This window comes from Oreochromis aureus, linkage group 23, assembly GCF_013358895.1.
Source record: "Oreochromis aureus strain Israel breed Guangdong linkage group 23, ZZ_aureus, whole genome shotgun sequence".
NCBI classification, from domain to species: domain Eukaryota; kingdom Metazoa; phylum Chordata; class Actinopteri; order Cichliformes; family Cichlidae; genus Oreochromis; species Oreochromis aureus.
The window spans coordinates 15295057-15316256 of NC_052963.1; the positions used below are offsets into that span (position 1 = coordinate 15295057).

The following is a 21200-nucleotide window of genomic DNA, read 5'->3' on the forward strand; positions in this document are numbered from 1 at the left end:
AACTTAGTTCAAGTTTCTTACATTCATCAGTGATGCATCATGGAGCTTAAGGTCATTTTGATGGGAAAGCATGCGACTTACTGTAACTTCTTTTAGTTCAAGTGGTCTCTTTTTTTGTAATTGGTTCAGTTTCATCTTACATCTGTTTTATCTCTAAATCAGATTAAGAAAGAGGAGGATGTGAGTCAGTCTGAACGTCAGAGCACCCAGTGAAAGCCGATTTTCCCCAAACTGTAGCCTAGATATTCCGATTTAAAATAAAAGCAGAAAACTTGACTTTGAAAAGCCAAAATAATCAATTTAGTTGTTTGACGTTTAAAAACAGATTGGATAAAGAAGTTCAACGTCACCTAGGAGCCATAAGTCCTTCTGTCTGCAATGTAGTTACATGTATCTTATTCATTTTGTAAATAAACTTAACCATGTCTACTGAACACAAATCTACTACTGTGCAAAAGACTCACGCCGCCCATTATTTTTAAAATATTTTGCCACCAATCAGCTAGACTGACTTGTTAGTATTTACCTTTCAGCCACAGAAGGCTGACAGAGTGTTACTGTCAGTCTGCCAGACAGGCAGGTGGGTGGCGTGGACACTCAGGTTTATGAATGCAAACTCAAATAGGGAGTTGTTTGTTTGTTTTGTTTTTTCGTCCAAGCTTTTTATGGCTGATCTATGAATCAATAATAAAAAAGGTGCATAACTCACAGGATAACCTTTGAGTTATGCACTTGGCAAAGAATTTTAAAGATCCATTATCTCTGAGTACTTTTTTACTAGCAGGCTGTTCCAAAAACACACCATTTTTTTTTCCTGTTTCTTTAGTCGAGTCTGTGAAAATCCCGTAGATAATACAGTTTGGCAGGTAAAGTAGTTTTTTACACCAACAATGTAAATCCCAAACAGCTATTAGCTAAAAACTTGGTGTATCTCAGCATGGTGTGCAACGTCTCCTTAAAATGTTAGGAGACAGAGGACAAAAGCAGGCACAAAAATCTACAGCAGATGAACAGTGCTGTATCTGAAAGTCATGACCTCAAGAAATAGGAAAAGAATCCAGCAAAGACCTGAAAGATGCATGTGGACCTTCAGCTCGTCCATCTACTGTTCACCGAAGCCTCATCAGAAATGGTCTCAGTGGAAGGGTGGCTGTCAAGAAGCCATTCTTTAGAGAAGGGAAACAGGAAGAAAAGACTGAGGTATGTACACAAAGACTGGACTGAAAATCTGTGGTTCAAATGGTGAACATAGGAGGTCAGGAGAGCAGGACAACAGTGAGTGCTGGTGCTCTTCAAGGACAAGCACCAGCCTACATCATTGAACTTTTACAGCCCTATGTCCCTAGTAGGTCCCTGAGGTCTTGTGATCAGGGCCTACTTGTTATTCAGCATACTAGGCTGAAAACCAAGGGTGATAGAGCTTTTGCCACTGTGGCCGCCAGACTGTGGAACTCTCTTCCTCAGAACTTAAGATCTGCAGACTCATTGATTACTTTTAAAAAACAGCTAAAAACACATCTTTTTAGAATTGCATTTTGTTAACTTTGGACTGTTTTTGTTTTATACCTCGTGAAGCACTTTGCGATCTTTTATCTAGAAATGTGCTATATAAATAAAATTTTACTTACTTACTTACTTACTTAGTGTCTATAGCCATGTGTAAGACAGGGTGGAGGCTCTGTCATGGTTTGGGGCTGAATTTTAGCCAGTGTTGTTGGAGATCTTGTGAAATCTGATGTAATTTTGAGGAAAAGCACTGTCAGATATTGATCAATCATACGATACCATCTGGAAGGCAATGTTGGCAATGTCTTATTTTTTTGGTACTGCAATGATCCCAAACACACTGCCAATACATTTAAAGCATACCTGGATAGATAAAAACACAGTAAGTCATGGATTGTCCTCCCCAGAGCTTATTATTGAAACAGTATGGGATCATCTCGGCAGCTATTTCCGGTGGAAGACACAGCTGGACGACAACAACAGGGCTAAGGTCCAGTGGGACTTTAAGTTGCAGTTAAGACAAGACAGACAAGCAGCTGCTGACCACCATAAAGACATAATGGTGGTTGACAAAGAGCAGAAGAGTAGAGTTGTCCCAGTGGACAGCAACATTAGGAAGAATGAGCTCAAGAAAAAGACTACACCAGGGACTGAAGGAAAAACTTGAACAGATGTCGAAGGTAAGGTTCAAAGTGGTTGCAGTGGTAAGAGAAACATTAGCAATGTTGCATGAAAAAAAAGAAAAAGCTCAGTTTAGTTTATGTGAAAGTTCTTGTAATAATCAAATTTCACAGTGAAACAAGTGGCTGGTTTTCAGGCACTTTAGTAGCCTGAACCATATTTTTCACAATCAGGAAGCATGTTATTAGCTGACCAGTCTCTCTGTTGCTTATTAAAATAGAAGGCCAGTTTGACCTTATGTGTTTACATTAGTGTGAGACAGAGGTCTATTACACACAAAGGTCATGAAGAAAGTAGGCTAAAAGGATTGCAGGAGTGACTCAGTGTGCAATCATATATTCATGAGAAAAAAATTCAAGAGTGAGCACTGAGAAGACTGATGTTAACAAAGCCCGTATCTTACTGAATCACACTGGCTTTCTTGGGTTCTTTAAATTCTGTTGTTCTGTTGTTTCTGCTCCTCCTCTCCTCTCTCAGCCTTTCTTTAGGATGACGAAAACAAGCGTCAGCCAGTATCCTGAGCACAAGTGCTTCTTCCTTGTACCACAGTTCCCGCGGTATTGTCTGTATCTGTGGCTATACATGAATAACTCACCCTGACAGGCAGTCAAACAGTTGCACGCATGAATACGTTTGTGCATTGTGGTACATTGTTTTGGCAGATATGGTATTGGGATTTAAACCAATGGAAAAGTGCTTTCATTCTTTTATATTCAGGTTATAAGGTATGCAGTACAAACTGACTAGCAGATCATTTGTCACAACAGTGTATTTGGCCTCACAGGTACAGAAGGCCAAATACAAAGGCTAGATGGATTTCCACCTTTAGACCTTGATGGGGCCACAGTTTGATATATTAAATTGCAGCTGGTATTCTATGAGAAGTGCTGTGCTGACAACAGATGCTGAACAAATTGGCCGAGCAGAGAAAGGCAGGTGCTAATGCCAAGGTAAACATAGGTGGAGGAACAGGAGGCAAGTGACAAACCCATTAACAATACCACCTTACAAGGGCAGAGAGCAGTAACCACAGAAACAGTCAGGGGAAGAAGAAGCTTCAGGAATCAGTGTATATGTGAGCTACATAACCTCAATGAAATTTTCTTCTTTTTGCTAAGAAAGGTTAAAAGTTGGTATGTAAAATCTTGTAGTGCTCAATTATTAGAGTAAGGGATGTGAAAGAAATCTACAAGCCAAATATTTTTTTTAGATCTACATGTGGCATTTAAAAAAAGTTATTAGTGCTCCACCCAGTGTAAGGTTTTTGTTACAGTTCCCCTTAATTAACCATATTATTAATGAACAAAATCATTTTTATGTTTTTTAACGGTAAATTCACAGGTATATGCAAGCATTTTAATTTAAATGTTATAAGATATAATTATTGTTGTTATCCGTGAATTTTCAAATTTACCGTTTTATAAAAAAAAAAGAAAAAATTGTAAAGAATATTACTATCTTTGATTAACATGCCAAATTACAGTTATTTATTAGATTGGTGAATAGGATGAATAAGTTTAGTGGTTGAACATTATGCATGATTAAACCTGCTGGCTCAAATTTGGGTATTATGTGAATGTGAATGCCATTAATGATAAATTTCAGTCTGCTTACAAATCCTGTTATAGCACTGAAACGGCGTTGCTTAGAGTCCTCAACGATCTCCTCCTGATTGCTGACTCTGGACCCTCTGCAGTCCTGGTCCTACTAGATATAGCCTCGGCCTTTGATATGGTAGATCATAACATCCTATTAGCACGGCTTGAACACACAGTAGGCATTAGAGGCGCTGCCCTAGATTGGTTTAAGTCATACCTTTTTAATAGGTCTTTCTTGGTCAATTTGGGCCCTTATTTTTCCTCTCCTGTGCCTGTCTCCTGCGGCGTACCTCAAGGATCTGTCCTGGGTCCCCTGCTCTTCTCACTGTATATGCTGCCCTTAGGTGCAACCTTTGAGATGTACAACATTGCACTTTATTGTTATGCTGATGACATACAGATCTATTTCGAATTAACTGATGATCCTGCCATGTCTTTGCACTGTTTTCGAGAGTGTATGTGTGAGGTCAGAGAATGGCTCTCAGGTAACTCTCTTATCCTAAATTACAGGAAAACTGAAATCATCTTGTTTGACAGTAATATCCCTCGTGGCCAACTCTGACGCCTTTGGTTCCTTTGCTAGTTTTCTTACCAACACTGTTAGTGATCTGGGTGTGTTATTGGACAGCTCCTTTAAATTCGACAAACAAGTGCCTACTGTGGTCAAATCCTGCTTTCATCAATTGCGTCTTATTTGCAAGGCCAGACATTATGTCCCGCACAAGGACCTGGAATAGCTTATCCACGCCTTCGTGACATCTAGGTTGGATTATTGCAACTCACTTTACTTTGGGCTCAACTCTACTCTTCTCCATAGACTGCAAATTGTTCAGAATGTGGCGGCTCGTCTTCTTACTGGTACTGGGCAGCGTGTTTCTATTACCCCTGTCCATGCCGACCTGCATTGCCTCCCCATTAAATATCGTATTCAATTCAAAATCCTGCTGCTCACCTTTAAAATTAATAACAATATAGCGGCAAGTTACCTCAGTGAACTACTTAGATTATACACCCCTGCTAGAGTACTAAGATCACCTTCCCAGTTACTTTTGGTACAGCCTAGCTCCCGGCTGAAGACTAGAGGTGACCGAGCGTTTGCCTTGGCTGCACCTGATCTGTGGAATAACCTCCCCATTGCTATCTACGAGTCTAATTCTATTCAATCCTTTAAGTCGCGGTTAAAAACCTATTTATTTAACCTCACCTTTTCTACCGGTTAATGCTTGTTTGTTAGTTAGTTTAATGCTTGTTGCTACTTTTGTTCTATTTTGAACTACTTTTAATTATTTTTAAATTTTTCTTGACTCTTTTATCTTTTACACATATTGTTGTATTATGCTTTTATATGTATTTCTTTTGTCTCTGTGTTTTTAGTGCCATCAACCTGCTAGCATGTTTGGTACTCTGCCATGGCCTTCATCTTTCTCTACTACTTACATTTGACCCTCTCGTATGTTAAGCACTTTGGTATACCACTGGTTTTTAAATGTGCTATATAAAAAAGTTTGTTGTTGTTGTATTAAAATTTATATTCATGTTGTTACTTGCCTTATAAGTAACGATGTATGTTTTAGTTTGAAGTTTTTAACAGATTTCTAAAGTATTTATGTAACTTATACATGAATGGTTCATTGATAAATTACGCATATTAAAATACGTAAATCCTTGGTATTCTATGACAGTTCACCTACTTACCAAGCAAGGCTAGCTAGCTTTTAGCTAAGGTAGAGTAAATTAGCTTTGTTACTTTTATTTTAACAGTATCATTTAAAATGCAGGTGTTTTATGTGGTACGACAAAGTGTGTTTCTATAGTGAAGAATTAAAATTGAGTCAAAAGTATTTTAAACATGAAAGTATTGAATGGGTTTAGCCTAACCAACCACTCAGCTAGCTAAAGTGTCGCTGCACATTGTTATTATATCACAATTTACCATTTTGTTTGCTTGTTTGTGTGGTTCAGAGAATTAGACATATTTATGTAATATCATTAATGGTAATCCAAAAATGCATAGTAATTGTTTGTAATAGAACTTTTACAAAAAACTGGTTTCATAAGAAACAGATATTTTAAAGTGATGTCAATAACTGGCCTTTTTTATGTTGTTAAAATAATTCAAAAATAAATGTTAGGTGAAAAAATTATAGAAAACAAAAGATGTAAAAAAAAAATTAGTGACAAAACAAAGAGAAAAGTTCCACAGAAGCCAGCATTGATCTCCTTTGCCAGCTGGGCACAATTATCCCGACCACATTACATTTTTCCATTGTATATAATAATAAACCAGTAGATCATTGATTTAATGGTGAGTAGGATCTGGTTTTCCGGGAAAGCCAAGATGCACCATCTTCTCATTTGTTATGTGAAGATGTTGTGCTTTCTTGTCCTCTCTGTGTAGTGTCTCTCTAGACGCCCCCGGCCTCAGGAACGTTTTTGTTTAAAACCCATTATCTGATTGGAGCTCGTCCATCAATACAACCCTAGGTCTGCACAAAAGTAGAAGGGAAGGAGGACTCTGTGTTTGGCTAATAAAGCAGGTCGCTTCTGGTCTTCCATCCACCACTGAGATTAAATATTATACATGTGTCACAGCTGTTATGAATTCTGTTGTATACACTATTGTATGTATAGGTCACATCTTCTTATCTTACCATTTGTTTTGACCTGCTTACAAGTACTGATGGCATTGCTAGGTACAATGACAGAAACATGACAAAATGATCTGTTTTTGTGGCTTTAAAAAAGAAAGGTAACAGAAATGTAAAAAAACACCTGTCTCGTGTTTTGGAGCAGCAATTTAAAAAAACCAAACATATTAAATAGGAATAACGTCATTGTAGTTCATTATACTGAAAACAATAGGAATGTACCAAATCCTTAATTAGCCAATCACATGGCAGCAAATCAATACATTTAAACATGTGGACATGATCAAGACCACCTGCAAACGTTCAAACTTAGTGTCAGTAAGAAAGGTGATTTAAGTGACTTAAATGTGACATGGTTGTTGGTGCCAGATGGGTTGTTCTGAACATTTTACAAACTGCTGCTATACTGGGATATTAACACACAATCATCTCTAGCAACTGAACAAAATGGCCTAAAAAAGAGAAACTATGTAATGAGCGTCAGTTCTCATGGTGAAAATGCGTTGCTGACGTCAGAAGTCAAAGGATAATGGCGTGACTGCTTTGAGCTGAAAGGAAGGTAACTCTAACCACTTGCTACAAGCAACAGTTGTAGAAGAGCATCTTTGAATGGACCACATTTCGAACCTTGAAACAGATGGGCTACAACAGCAAAAGAGTGGACCATACCACTTACCAATCCTGTCAGGTAAATGCAAGAATCTGATGATACAATTATACGCAGGCTCATCAAAATTGGTCGATAGGGGACCAAAAAATCTATCCATGGCCTGGTGAGGTTTTGCTGTGACATTCAGATTTGGTAAAAACAACTTCTAACTATGGATCCATCCTGACTTATATCAATGGTTTAGACTGCTGGAGATGTAATGGTGTGGTGATATAGTCCCTGCATGCTTTGGACCCCTTAGTATCAACTGTGCCACAGCCTACCTGGGTAATGTCGCTGACCATGTCCATCTCTTTATGACCACAGTCTTAATGACTTCCACTGGATAACGTGCCATGTAACAAATCTCAAATTATCCCAAACTGGTTTCTTCAACATGAAAAAGATTTCAGTGTAATCCACAATCACCAGATCTCAATCATATAGAGTGTCTTTTAAAGCACATAAATATTCAATAATAATAATATTGAAAACAGATTTTTGTTAGTCTGCTGACTGCAGCCTATTTAACTAAAAAGTATCATGAAGCATAAAGAGATAATGCAGGTTTATGTCAAAAAATAATAAGTGATATATAAACTTATAAATTGATATATAAAAGAAACTGATTTAATTTCATTATTTGCTTTAGCTAAAATGGAAAGATGGAGGTGGTTCACATGCCGTGCTGGCTGATAGTAACCTGGAATGTTCTTATCTTTTTAAGGCTGCAGTGATAACAGTGTTATCCTCTTTCATTCATGAACAGTGGAGCAAAATAGCTGGGTTGATTAATGTAAGAGCCAACAAAAAATTGAATTAGATGGTCAACGGTTAGTGGGCTCTGGGGCCTCATCCTCAGCAGCTCCTCCTCAGGAAAAGACACTTTTAGCATAACTGCCGCCTCCTCCTTTTAGAGTGCACTTCCCCTTTAAAGTATCAGAGAGGAAGCCACACACTTGGCTGCTCACTCTGCCTCTTTTTTAGTTTGTGGTTAGGTTTTGCAAAGGCTGCTGGGGGTCAGGTTTACTGAAGAGATCTTAAAGGGTAAAGAAGTATTAGTTTATGGTGCATCTTGTTAGTGTTTATAGCTGCTGGGTATGATACGAAGGAGAAACAATAAGTTACCAGAAGAGGAGAGTGGACTGCATTAAACTTTAATTTTAAATTCTCCTCACAAACGATACATGACTGGACTATTCATCACAAAAAGGTAAAGGCTTTATTGATGCTTTTGTTTTTCTGTTTCAGAAACATGTTTTATTTGACATACTGACATGTTATGTGGTGACAATGCTGTTCTGCTGTGATCTAATATTTTTCTCCATTAAAAATGTACCGTTTAAAACAACACAATTTTATTTTGTGCAAGACTGGTTTTGCTCCTGAGCACTTTTTAATAGTGGAAAGCTCTGGAAAACGACTTGAAAAATAATTTCAAGAAGCCCTCAAAGATTCTCGGAAAGCATTATAACACATTAAGGCGGTGTTGTTAAAAAAAATCAATGTGTTTTTGTGTATTCGCCTTTTAAGACCTTTTAAAGACACTGTTTGCTAAGACTGTAACAGGACTTTGATACCATTAAAGTCCCATCACCGAGTTTTTTACATGTATATGAATGCTGGAAACATTCATGTGTCATATATAAAGTGCATTACTGTGTAAAAACTGTTGGACGGTTATAGAAAAGGCTCCTGTTTTGAACGGCTATAAAACTTTTATTTTCAAAGGATTTAAACCAGGTGATATAAAACATGCGTGCAGCACATAGGCGTGGTTTATTGTAGGTCACTGTGAGAATCTGCACATTTTCCCCTGACAATAAACTAACTGTGACAGGATGTGCATCACTCTGTGAATTATAATACACACGAAAGCAGTTGTAACTGCAGAGTCCCAGCTGATGAATTATTAAATGACATGTGCCTCGTATCCAACACTGCAGGCTACAGCTGTTGGCGTTTTTCTTGATCATTTAACTTGTCCTGGGTGAGTTTTTTTAATGTAAAACACTTTGTCGGACTGCTCGTCTAACTCAGCTGCTCACTCATACGAGAGTAAAATGCGATCTCTAGATCTAAATATAAATAGCAAGCTCGCTGAACATAGCACAGTGTGTACTCACGCTAATTTCCTTTTCCACTTTGTCACTTTCATGTCAACTTCATCTGATTGAAACGTGCTTAGATTTTCATTCCTTTTGTTTAGGTTCTGGAGGCATTACGACTTTTCCTTGGTCCTTGAGACCAAATTCCTCATCGGCCCTCCATAGAGGGAATAAATCAATTTAAATTTTACCTCACTATCTGCAGTAGACCCGAGTTGCCTCTGGAGGTTTGTGGTGACCACATAGGCTCAAATGACCTGGTTAAAAGCTTGAAATAACTTTAAGACACATAGTCACTAAAATGGTGACCCTGTTAAACAAATGAGAAACTTTTAAATCATATTTCTGACAATACATTGTTGTGTAAGACGAACAAGGCTTGGTTGTTGTTTGTTGTTATCATAGTTTAGTTAAATTCTGGTTAGTTTTGCTTTTGAACTTATTTTATGTTGTTTCTAGTAGGTCTTACACTTTTTTACAGTTAACCCTTATCTACTCAGCATTCAGGCATCATTCTCTTCCTGTTCTGGTCTCACTTTTGTGAAACCAGAACAGGAACCAAATTGTTAATAATTGATCTTTCTTCACCTGCATTTCTTTCCCTTTCAAGCCTCCTTATGCTTCTCCACAAATAACAAACCACATGTACTCCATATAGGTTAGCAAATGCTCTCTCACTTCTAACAATTATTTTTCAGATTTTTTTGGTCTCTACTTCTTATACTATCATTGTTTCTCATTCCTTACAGGGTACCTTGACGGCTGACTACAGATGAGAGGAAGTTGAAGGAAGTGACCTACAATGGGTCAATCTGAGAACCGTTAGCTAGTTTGACGAAACCTAAACTTGCTGATATATGATAGTAGGTGGTTTTGACATTGGTCTCCTAGTGGACTGTTTAATTGAAAGCAACCCAGTCCTGATTACACACGACTGGTCTGTGGTATTCAAACTACAAACAGCTTATACCAAAAATCTTTTCCCCTGCTGACAGAGTCTGCATATTCATATGCAGATATCTGTTTATAGATACTAATGATGGACTTTGACGACTCCTACGTTCTGCTCTCTGAAGAGCAACTCATCTACATCATCACTATTCCCCTGTCGACCTCCATCATCCTGGCCAACCTCGTCATCATCTTGGGCATCTCCTGGAACCGCCAACTCCACAACACGCCCAACTACTTCTTCCTCAGCCTGTTAGTAGCCGACTTGTGTACGGGCGTGGCGCTGCCATTCATACCGCTGATGGGTCTGAACAGGCATTTAAGTTTTAGCTCCTGTCTGGTGGCTCACGTGTTCCCAAATTTCCTCTTCTTGGCGTTCCTTTTCAACCTGGTAATGGTTCACTATGAGCGCTACATATGCATTATTGACCCCCTGCATTACAGTAACCTGTGGATGCATCGCAGTTTTCCCTTAACGCTGCTTGTGGTGTGGACTCCGGCACTTTTGTATGCATCTCTACCTGCCTTTGGTTGGAATAACTGGACAGGACCAGATTTCAACAGTTGCTGTGAAAGTACCCAAAATTTAACGGCATTTTCAAACTGCTTAACAAATACAACCAGCTGTTGCTCGTACAAGAGGGTGTTCCCCAATGCTTTTATCTTCCTGGAGGTGTATGGACTTGTTTTACCTGCTATTCTTGCCATCGCCGCCATGACCGGCCATGTTTTGTGGATCACCCGAGGCCAGCTGAAGGACATATGCCGCCTCCACCGTTCGGTGGAGCGAGGAAATCAGGCCTCTGACCAGGAGCAAAAGTTGAACCTGCGGTACACGCGCTGCGTGGTTGCAGTGTCGCTGACTTTTCTCGCCTGCTGGGTTCCCTACCTCATTTACATGCATGTCTCCATAGCACTGGTGGTCAGCGACTCCAAGCGGAGTTCTACCACTCACATTGTGCTGTCCTGCACTGGTATCGGAAGCATGGCTGTAGTGCCAATTGTGCTTGGCTTGGCCAACAGGCAATACACAGAACCTGCGTTAAAACTTCTCCAGAAACTCAGAGACAGGTGGAGGCCAAGGACACAGGCATCAGAGGAAGCCACAGTCTGAAATAATACTGGTTTATCTAAATATTTATGAATATATTCTACAGAAAGCCAATGGACCACTGAAAGAGAAATAAGAAATGTGGCTCTATGGCAGAAAACCCCCGACATCTACATAGACTGTGTGGACACTTATTTATCAGTGTTTTAATAAAAAAAAATGTCCCCTAATGTTCTACCACTATTGCTCCTAGGTTTGGAAGTTTACCATTGTTAGGCATATCCATGTATTAGCAAAGATAACTAGAAAGGTGAAGACTGGAACCAAATAAGACTAAAGAAGTATAAAAGCGAATAAAGTGCTCAGCTTTGTTATTCTGCAGATAAAGTTCTGGAAGGAATTTTAACCATCCTGAAAACACAGGATCGAGTCTGTAATAGACATTTTGCAGGACTTTTTTTTTTTTTTAAGAGAAAACTATCTTCATTTGATAACTTTTCACTGTCTTGCTCACAGATTTTTCCACTGGTATTGAAATTGACTTATGTTAAACATTACAAATTGAGCTCACAAAGATGAAGAAGGTAACTTTTCACCCAGAAATACATCTGCTTTTTAGTATTTTATGCAGTTTAGAATGACACAGAAATAAGGCACTACTAATATAAAAACAGTGACTCTGTGTTTTTTTATTTCATAGAAATCTTAGTTTTTGTGCATGTACAAATATGTTCTATGCTTAGGTAAATGAAACTCTAGGTGAACCTCTTACGTTACCTCTTAGAACTTTGGAATAAACATTTCCTCTGAAAGCCTTATACGTGCATTTTGGACTTACAGTTTTTTTTTTGTGTTCTGCTTGGACTTTCTAAATTTGCACAATTCCATTATATTCTTAAAGTATTCCGAACTTTCCTAACCTTAAGTGACTGGTGTCTTTCAGCATTAATAATAAAAAATCCCTAAAAGATGCACATTTTTCCATACAGAAGAAAACATTTTTGAATGAGATTTTGGTTTGCTAGGTTATCAACTAACGCTAGCAAATTTGGTAAGTAAGGTGAATCGAAGACTTTACAGGTCCAACACACAGATACATATATTCACTAAAATAAGTGCAACAAATTCACTCACCAAAACTAACGAACAAACTTCTTGGATTGGGTGTTAGTACAGCAAATTATTTCTCAGATAGTTCCTTTTAAAAATGCTCCAACAGCATTGTGGTTCAGTTCTGTTATTCAAATTAGCTGTAGCCTAGCACACAGCTAGCATATAGCTGCATGTAACTGTTTGTCAAAATGGTCTCAACCTTGTAGTTGTCTCTCGTGACATCATGAACTTATTGCTCAAGAGTCATCTGTCAAGTCGTCAGAAACGTAGAATTTTTTAACTGGTTGCCAAGTGGTTCTTCAAGATTGCTAGCAGTCACTAGGTAAAACTGGTAACAAAGAGGTAGAGCCATTGAGTAAGTTGTGTCAGAGGGGTTATGGTTAGAATTGTCATGTGATGCAAGGAGACTTCAAATAGTTCCAGCAGTGCTTCACAGCAAATTTAAATCAAGTGACAGGCCGTTGATTTTTACAGCATCTAAATCTCCTATGGATAGCATGGGATTTTACTTTTAAACATCTTACCTTTAAAAAATATATCCCAATCTTTTGTGCAGCTATATTTTGATAGTACGGCCAGCGTATGTTGCTAACTTCTGGCACTATTGTGAGGCTCCACGGTCCACTGTTGTTGTAAAAAAATGGCCCGCTGGAGTGAATGGAGATGACGCGACTCTTCCATTCAGGCTGCTGCACCAAAAACCTTGTTACTTGTATGCAAACCCTCACAAACTACTAGCCAAACAGTAGTAAAACTCAAAAAAGTTTAATGAAGACTGGAAACAGTAATCATTTGCTTTCAAAATAAATATTCTGCCTCAGTGCTGGAGCCCACATGAGGTGTAACTTTTACTTGAATGCAAATAGTTTCCATTTCCCATTTGTCTTACTTTTTGCAATTCTACTAGCGCTCTGAGAGTACCTGACAGGTGCATTGCAGACAATTCATATTTCTGGCGACCTATTAGTGACCAAAGTAATTGCAAGAAGGCTTTTGGTGCAGTACTGTATACTTCTTTGTGGCCAATTTCACACAGCAACAGCAAACATCTCACGCATTTTTTGCTTAGTGGCTTTAGCACTTGACTTCAGATTTATTGCCAACAACCTCTAGACACCACTTGTCAGCTGGCCATGAAATATAAATTCTCCCCTAGCAACCGGTGATTGCTTGATGGTCAGGACTAGCCCTAGACACACAGATGGTCAGGATTGTGTGTCTAGGCATATTCACTTGGCCTGACAGTGTCACATGTCCATAATGACTGCAAAATCAGATTTCTTTTCTGCTGGAGCTCTGGAAATTTTAACATGGGAGTCTATGTGGACTGACAGGTTTTTGCCTTAAGTGGGCACCAGAGGAATTGCAATTATTAGTTCTTCCTTGTTGGCTTTATTTGTTAGCCCTGGAAAAAAATATAAATGCTGGATAAATCCTATTTAAGTTAGGCATGACTCAGAGGAGGATTTAAAATAGAGAATTACCACCAAGTTGCAAGTCAAAGACCACCATCTCTTGTTGGTCTCAAGAAATTGCTGGCAACCTTGAAGCTAATTAGGCACGGCCACTTTGGTACAACTGCTAATGTCAGCTTACTAACACGTTGATGTTTGTCGAGTATGCGGTTTATTTGAATTGTATTACTACAAACAGTGAGTGCCTGCAGAATATCACAGCTGGGTGTAAATCTTCTCTAACACAAACTAATTGCAGGTTTGTTGAAGTGTCCTTGTGTCAGATGTACATTTCATAGCTCATTGTAATGCTCGCTCTGGACATCAAATTGCAGGGTTTTTTTTCCATCTGGCACCCCTCCCCCGTAATATTTGCTACTTCCCTCACCGGTATTTATCTATGTACTGGTATGAAAGCTCAAGAGGGGAGATGGGTCCGTAATACGTCTAGAGAGATTATGCTCTGCAGCATAACACACAGAGGAGAGACATGTGGTGAAAATAAGAAGAAAAAATAATTATTACATAAAAATCCACAAAACTACAGTATTCTGGTTTCTGTTTTATGAGACAAATCATTGCAAGTAGTGAATCCTTTCAAAAAGGTGGCACGAGAAACATCTGCTGCCTGTATGTACAGATCCATCCAGGGGAAATTAGCTTTGTATTTGAGGCTTGATTAAACATAGAACACGTTGTGCTTGATTCCCCAGTTAATCAAAATGGGGTTTTAAATGTCTGCAAACAGTATGTGGGTGGAAAAGAGACTCAAATCAAATTAAGTGGAAGGTTGAACTGAACTGACATATGTAAAGCCAGAGTCAAGGGAAGGTGCCTTGCTAAGCCACGTTCCAATGTTCCCAACATTGGAATATCATGTACATATGAATCAGAAAGACAGAGGAGAACCAGGAGGGGAAGGAGGGAACAGGATGAGACTGCTGGGCTCCAGCTAATCTGCTAAAGACTCACTTTTATCTTAATCAGCTGGAGACCTGCTGATATATTCGCCTAACATATGCACTGGGCTTTAAATGTGTCTAAATCAAGGGTGTCAAACATATGGCCCAAGGTCCAGAATCAGAATTATCCTGGCAAAGACTTAAATCCAGCCCACTGGGCATCTTTGGAAAATGTAAACAAGGGCACACATTTTGGACTTTTAACTGTATGTTCATAGGTTTTTACAGCTTCTCCTACTGATAAAGATCTCCTCCATAGCAATTCATACCATACCAATGTTACAGATAAACAATAAGACCAAAATTTCTGTAATAGTAATATTTTTTATTCTGATTTATTAAACATGAATTACTCTGTAATTGTAATTGCAGGAGAGCCTGGTTAGTACGCTACCAGAACCTTTTCTGTAATTTTACACATCTGTTTATGTCTACTGATAGATTTTTTTCATTAACTACAGCATCATTTCTTTATCATGTAGAAAAACCAAGACCTACTGTTAAAATTGCAATTCTTTTTCTGATATTAAATTAGATTAAATGTGTAGTTAAACATCTTTACACTGCAGAAAAGGGAGTTTTGCTGGTCTGGCCCACTAAAGTGGAAAGTAGGCTGTGTGGGCCCTATGATGTAAGATGAGTTTGACATCTTTGGTCTGGAGATTTTATAAATATAATGTCAAACTATTAATAAGTAGTTTGATATTATAGTAAACAAAACATTTGCTGAGACCCTTATAAATTTTCTGTCATTAAAGAATGACAGGACCCAAGTGCAGAATGAGCCCAACGATATACAGTAGTGTGAAAAAGTGTTTGCTGCTTTTCTGATTTCCTATTTTTTATATGTTTGTTAAACCTAAATGTTTCTGATGATCAACCAAACTTACATATTAGAAAAAGGTAACACAAGTAAAGGTAAAATGTACTTGACGGCAAAGCAGATGATCCCACAGCAGGGAAACAAAAACCAGGAAGTAAAACCTTAACACGAGACAAACCCGCAGTGTGAAACAGGAAGAAATTAAAAGATAATTGAAAAGTGAGGACTGAAGGCACTCTGATGCAGAAACTATAATAAGGACAGAAACAGAACAGAGAAGAGACACAAAATCATGAAATAAGGAAACTAGAAACCCAGAGTAGCAGAACAAAGACAACACAATGCCAGGGGCGTGACATTATGTCTCATTAATGTGGCGCTGTGGGTCTGCTAAGGCTCCAACATGAATGTAGAGACCCTGTAGCAGCTTTCCAAAGGATGTTTTTTCATAAGTTGTAAATGATTCATTTTAAATAGCTCACGCTGATGAATATCTACAGCAGTCAGAGGGCAAGTTGCCCCCCAAAAAAGTAAGTTGCCCCAGTGCCCCTACAGGATTGCCTGGTAGTCATTAGGCGTTACTGGTACACAACTTCATTCACTTTTCTTCTGAACCTGATTTTTCTATCACTTTGGCCACAACCTTTTTCCACTGCTCCCAACGCCAATATTTATGTTCCCTAGCAAACTGAAACCTTCTCATTGGCTTCACTGATAAGTGTTTTCTTAAGGCTGTGCATTGCATGCTTGAAAATATTCTTACATTCACTATTAAACCAAACTTTGAATTCTACTGTTGATTTCTTACAATTTGATTTCATCAAATCTCTGTTCACGATCATTCAAACCTTTTTCTGTCTTCCTCAGAGATGATTCTTCACCATTATCCTTTCAGGTTTTATTACTGTGTTGAATAGCTGTTAGGCCAAACCGCAGATCAATTCATGTTTAAGCCATTCGCCTTTATCTACTAAAAAACACTGTCAAACCTAAAATGAGGACATGGGCCCAGTTAGTAAATAACCTGTTGTCAGCTGAAACATATGAATCACTGCACTGATAATGTAATAGATAATTCCTTGGTTAATTCCAGAAATTGGGTTGGATATATGTTTATATAATTTTGTGCCTTATTAAGTATGAAATTAAGACAGGAGACACATGAATCATTTTTGCTTCATGAATTATTTTATTGCTATTGCACTGCACACATTCACCCAAATGATAGATGTCACTTGCGATTACTTTGGCATAAGCTGAGGTAAGAAGTCCCAGACACACATTAAGAAAAAAAAAATCCCTTTGCAGCATTGTGTAAAGATGCAGAGCTTACAGCACCACTGAAACACTGAAACATTTTGAGTTTTTTTTTTTTACGTTGAGAACATGAAAAGCCATTCCAAGCCCTGTTGTCACTTTAAGAAGAAACGTATGCATATATGTCCTCTCCACTCCTTTAATTGCACCTTTGAACCTCCAAGTTCCTTATTTTGCTGCTGATGTCGCTGAGAAACCTTTGCAGTGTTTTTACAGAGAGCTGCCCGATTCCTATTTCGCTCACAAATGTTTAAGAGAAACAGAAAAAACAAAAACTACAATGGAGCACCACAAGCCTTTACGAATGCAAACAAAGAAAAGAAAAGATTTCCTGAAACACTGCTTGACACGAACACATTGACGCACAGTTTTTAGGTAAACGTTCAACCTGCCGGGAAGCTGCTGTTACTGCTCACTCTTCCAGAAAGCACACAAACTAAAAAAGATTATTATATATAAAAAACAAATTAAAAAATCTGGATATTTAATTTAAATAAATTTAACTTCGTTTGAATTAGTTTCACATTTTCATTCACATTGATTCACAGTTTGCGGATATCGGCCTGTGATGGATTGGACCAGCCCAGGCACACTTCTTCTGGCACTATGTCAGCTGGGACAGGCTTAAAGCCCCATCGGTGACTCTGACTGATTGAGCTGACATACTCTAACGCTGCAGACAGAGGCACGATAGACAGTCCCAGTCAATCAGTCAGTGTACTGGTAGCTTTCAGACACAAGTTTGCCTTCTTCCACTTCCAACCGGATCAACAGGCGCTTCTTGGTGGCGGGGGACACTGGTGGGACAATAGTGGTGTCCGGGTCAATGGTGGGCGTGGTGGTGGTGATGGCGATATTCGGAACGGGGGTTGGTTCTGTGGCTTTCGGTTTGGCAGGCACGTATCGCCTCAGCGGCTGGTGAACGTCTGCGTGCAAGTAAGGACTTGGATTGGTTGGTTTGTTTTTAGAAATCTGAGCAAAAAAGAGGTTTGATTTTAGTAGGATGAAAAAAATTAATCAAGCATGAGAATGCTGATATGTGTGAAATGAATGTTACTGGTTAGGCTTGTTCTTGATGTATCCATTTATTTATTTTTCAATTTAGATTGATTTTTTTTATATGTTAACATTTTGATTTATTTACCTCTCTGTTAGTTTCTACTGACATTACTGATTTACTGGATGACCAAAATTGAGGGCTTTTTGGACGTGTGAAAAAGTCACATTGATCAGCAGTAATGTATTATTGGATGACAAAGCTTTGTTAGTGGTTTATTAGAAAGAAATTAATCACTTTATATTCAGTGGTTTTAAAGCTAGAGCTCAGATCCCACACTGGGGCTTGGAGAACAATATTCTGCAAGTGTAAGAACTCAGTTTTTGCAATTTTAGCACCAACAATATTCACACTAAAAAAAGGACGGAAAAAAATTATCACTCATATTTTCACTCAACTATTCCTGAGTAAAGAACATGATGAGGGATCATGAGCCAAAACTATTGGGAACCACTGTCTTTAGAAGATACAGATTTTTGATTTTATTAAAGGGAAATTTGTACAGAATTAGTAAAATAAAGAATAAAAATGTATACACTTATATGTCAGTAGACAACAAAGGTTCTCACCTGATTGGCGCATTAGGTAGCTCATTCTGGAGATAGAGCAGACACAGATATTAGTACAAGCACTACATTTAGATAATACTGGATTTTATTATTATTTTTTCTCTTTTGTTTTTCGATGCTCCCTCTGCTCACATACCTCTGCTCCTCGCCCTCCAGCAGCTTACGGTAGGTGTTGATCTCGATGTCCATTGCCAGCTTGATGTTCAGCAGCTCTTGGTGATCACGGATCAGTGAAGCCAAGTCCTGCCTGGTCCGCTTCAAAGCATCTTCCAGCAGAGCGATATTTTCCCGGGCCTTGTTGAGATTTTCCTCACCCTCTTTTCTAGCATCATCGAGGTCATTCATGAGGGCCTCTTCCTAATGGGAAAACAGAGATAAGATAACATCAGCAGTGAATAGATGGACAATGTGCGTGCTGACTAAATACTGTCCAAATAATGTATCTAAGGGGAACCAACCTTCCTTTTGAGACTCTCCAGGTCTGCTGTAAGCCTCTGGATGAGACGCAGCAAGTCTGAAATCTCCCTCTTTATGTCGCGCACTTCTTGCTCGCGCTCTCCTACAGTTTGGACCAGAGATTCCATCTAAAGTGGGAACAGGGAGATCAAATACTCAAAACAAAAATCTGCGGTAAGACTGAATGTCATATAAGCAATCATAGAAAAATACTTTTCTCTGGTTCCACTGCTCAGCCTCTTCCCTGGTGCGGGTAGCCATGGTAGCATATTGATTCTCAACGGCCTTGATGAACTGGTCCATGTCCAGAGAACGTCTGGTGTTGTCCTGTAGGACCACTGTTTTGTTCTGGATGCGTGACTCCAGCTCCTTGATCTCCTGCAGGTGGCAGACATGGAGACAGTGAGTTATTGTGGAGACAAAGAAAAAGACACACACACACAAACACACACCAAATTTATTAGACCACCTGTCATTTCTGTAATTACCAATACTGTTAATTCACTGTCGCTAACTGTATTTTCATCACTTTAATTACCTCATCAAATGCCAGCCTGAGGAAGGCCATTGTTCTCATCATGTCCTCAAGATCCACAGCCAGAGCTACTGCCTCCAAGTGGCCTTCGTCTACTTCCTGTTACACACACATGAAATATACATACATGTGCCTCCAGTGATGATACAGTGACGAAATAAAACTTTAATGCTCACAGTACCTTTTTAGACACAATAAAGTCGTTCTCAAGATCAGCTCTCTTGGCCAACTGGTCTTCATACCTGAAACCAATTCCAAATAAAAAGGTGAAAAACTAATTATGCTAAACTGATGAAGTTACAAGTTTTCTTGCAACAATCAACATGTTCAGTAAAATCAGCCCCCCTGGGATTTGCTGACCTTTTCTTGGTATCATCCACCTCATCCTGGATCTCCTGCAGCTCAGGCTGCAGTTTGTTCTGGTCGGATTTCAAAGTTTCGATCTGCTGCTCCAGCTCGTTCTCCAGCTGCTTCACAAGATACTCAACCTTCCCGTTGTAGTCCTCCTGCTCCCTGAGGATCTTCAGCTTTGTCTCAAGTCTTCTCTTCTCATTCTCCAGGTGTTTCACCTACAAGACACGGACAGACAACATGGGTAGGAATGCATCACAACAATGTGTCTCTGTGGAATCCTTAATCTCCATACTGTATGTGAACATGGCGACTCACTGCTGACCCTAGACGTTGAAGTTTTCTCATTTTTCCACAAGGTGGCATCCTACATGCAGGCCTATCTATGATTATTTGCATATGAAGAAAATGAACTGCAGATAGACTTGTTTTTTGTGGCCTCCGGTAATATAATTGGTTTGAGCCGACAGGAAACACTGTATTCATGGGCCATTTGCACTTTTTCAAATAGCAGTAAAAGCACTTAAAAAGAAAAATAATTATAAATGAAAAATCAAAAAATTAATAATAATTAAAATGCAAAAAACAAAGTGCGCAGACGCAGACTTACTTTTTACACTAGCAATTGTAACATTTAAATATAACAAAAAACATAATCCTCGAAGATGGAGACGGAAGGACAAATAAACAGGATTTTTTTGTGTGTGCGTAATTTATTTATTTTGTTCTCTGCTTATTCATCAGATTTGGATTTATTTACTCATTATTCAATTGTTGTTACCCAGTTAAGCATTTTTTTGTGAAATGGCATGTCATTATAAACCAAAAAGTTGCACTATGACAAATAAGAACAACAAGAAAGACAAAAACAACAACCCAATAATAATAATAATAATAATAATAATAATAATAATAATAATAATAATAATAAACCTTTTCAATGAGCGCGACGAACTTGTCATTGAGTCCAACCAACTCCTGCTTCTCCTTGAATTTTCCCGATGAATCGACTCTGTCGGTCGGGACGCTTTTGAGCGGCTTCTTGCTGCTGGGGGAGTAGGACTGGCTGCTGTAGTCTCTTGGTTTGGACATACTGAAGCTTGAAGCGGAGAGCTGGAGTGTGGCTGAACAGGTGAGGGGAGAAGGCGCCTGCAGCCCTGCAGATCACCTGCTTTATAGGTGGACAGGTACAACCCATCACCTGCCCCAAGATCTGAGTGTGTCCAATCACGAGAGGACAAGTGCGATATTAAATGGAAAGGTCAACGTGAAATACTTGTATTTCGACTCTAAACCAGTCTGTCCAGGAGCACCGGGGCCAATGGCGTCTCTGGGGGGCGGATTCGTGCGTAAAAACAAGTATAAGAACTA

At 38.9% G+C, this 21200-nt stretch overlaps 2 protein-coding genes across 6 annotated transcripts; one reads left to right on the top strand and one right to left on the bottom strand.

Annotated features, from left to right (window-relative positions):
* The first annotated feature begins 8044 nt into the window (after nt 1-8044).
* Nucleotides 8045-11998, top strand: LOC116323134 (G-protein coupled bile acid receptor 1). 4 transcript variants are annotated; one of them, XM_039606565.1, is made up of 4 exons: nt 8045-8295; nt 9801-9848; nt 9940-10053; nt 10221-11998. In XM_039606565.1, exons 3-4 carry the CDS (start codon nt 10048-10050, stop codon nt 11253-11255), a joined length of 1041 nt encoding a protein of 346 aa, XP_039462499.1. In that variant the 5' UTR covers nt 8045-8295; nt 9801-9848; nt 9940-10047; the 3' UTR covers nt 11256-11998. The 4 variants fall into 4 exon arrangements, with proteins under 4 accessions (XP_039462499.1, XP_031599253.1, XP_039462498.1 ...); XM_031743393.2 differs by lacking the exon at nt 9801-9848 and having other exon boundaries at nt 10186-11998; XM_039606564.1 differs by lacking the exon at nt 9801-9848.
* A 4712-nt stretch (nt 11999-16710) lies between these two features.
* LOC116323138 (intermediate filament protein ON3-like) lies at nt 16711-20989 on the bottom strand. Of its 2 annotated transcripts, none has more exons than XM_039607019.1 (9): nt 20763-20989; nt 19839-20047; nt 19660-19720; nt 19482-19577; nt 19157-19321; nt 18946-19071; nt 18624-18844; nt 18488-18513; nt 16711-17787 (listed from the first exon to the last, which is right to left on the bottom strand). In XM_039607019.1, the coding sequence occupies exons 1-9, from the start codon at nt 20919-20921 to the stop codon at nt 17570-17572; spliced, it is 1281 nt and encodes a 426-aa protein (XP_039462953.1). In that variant the 5' UTR covers nt 20922-20989; the 3' UTR covers nt 16711-17569. The 2 variants fall into 2 exon arrangements, with proteins under 2 accessions (XP_039462953.1, XP_031599256.2); XM_031743396.2 differs by having other exon boundaries at nt 17645-17833; nt 20763-20988.
* Between the last annotated feature and the right edge of the window lie 211 nt (nt 20990-21200).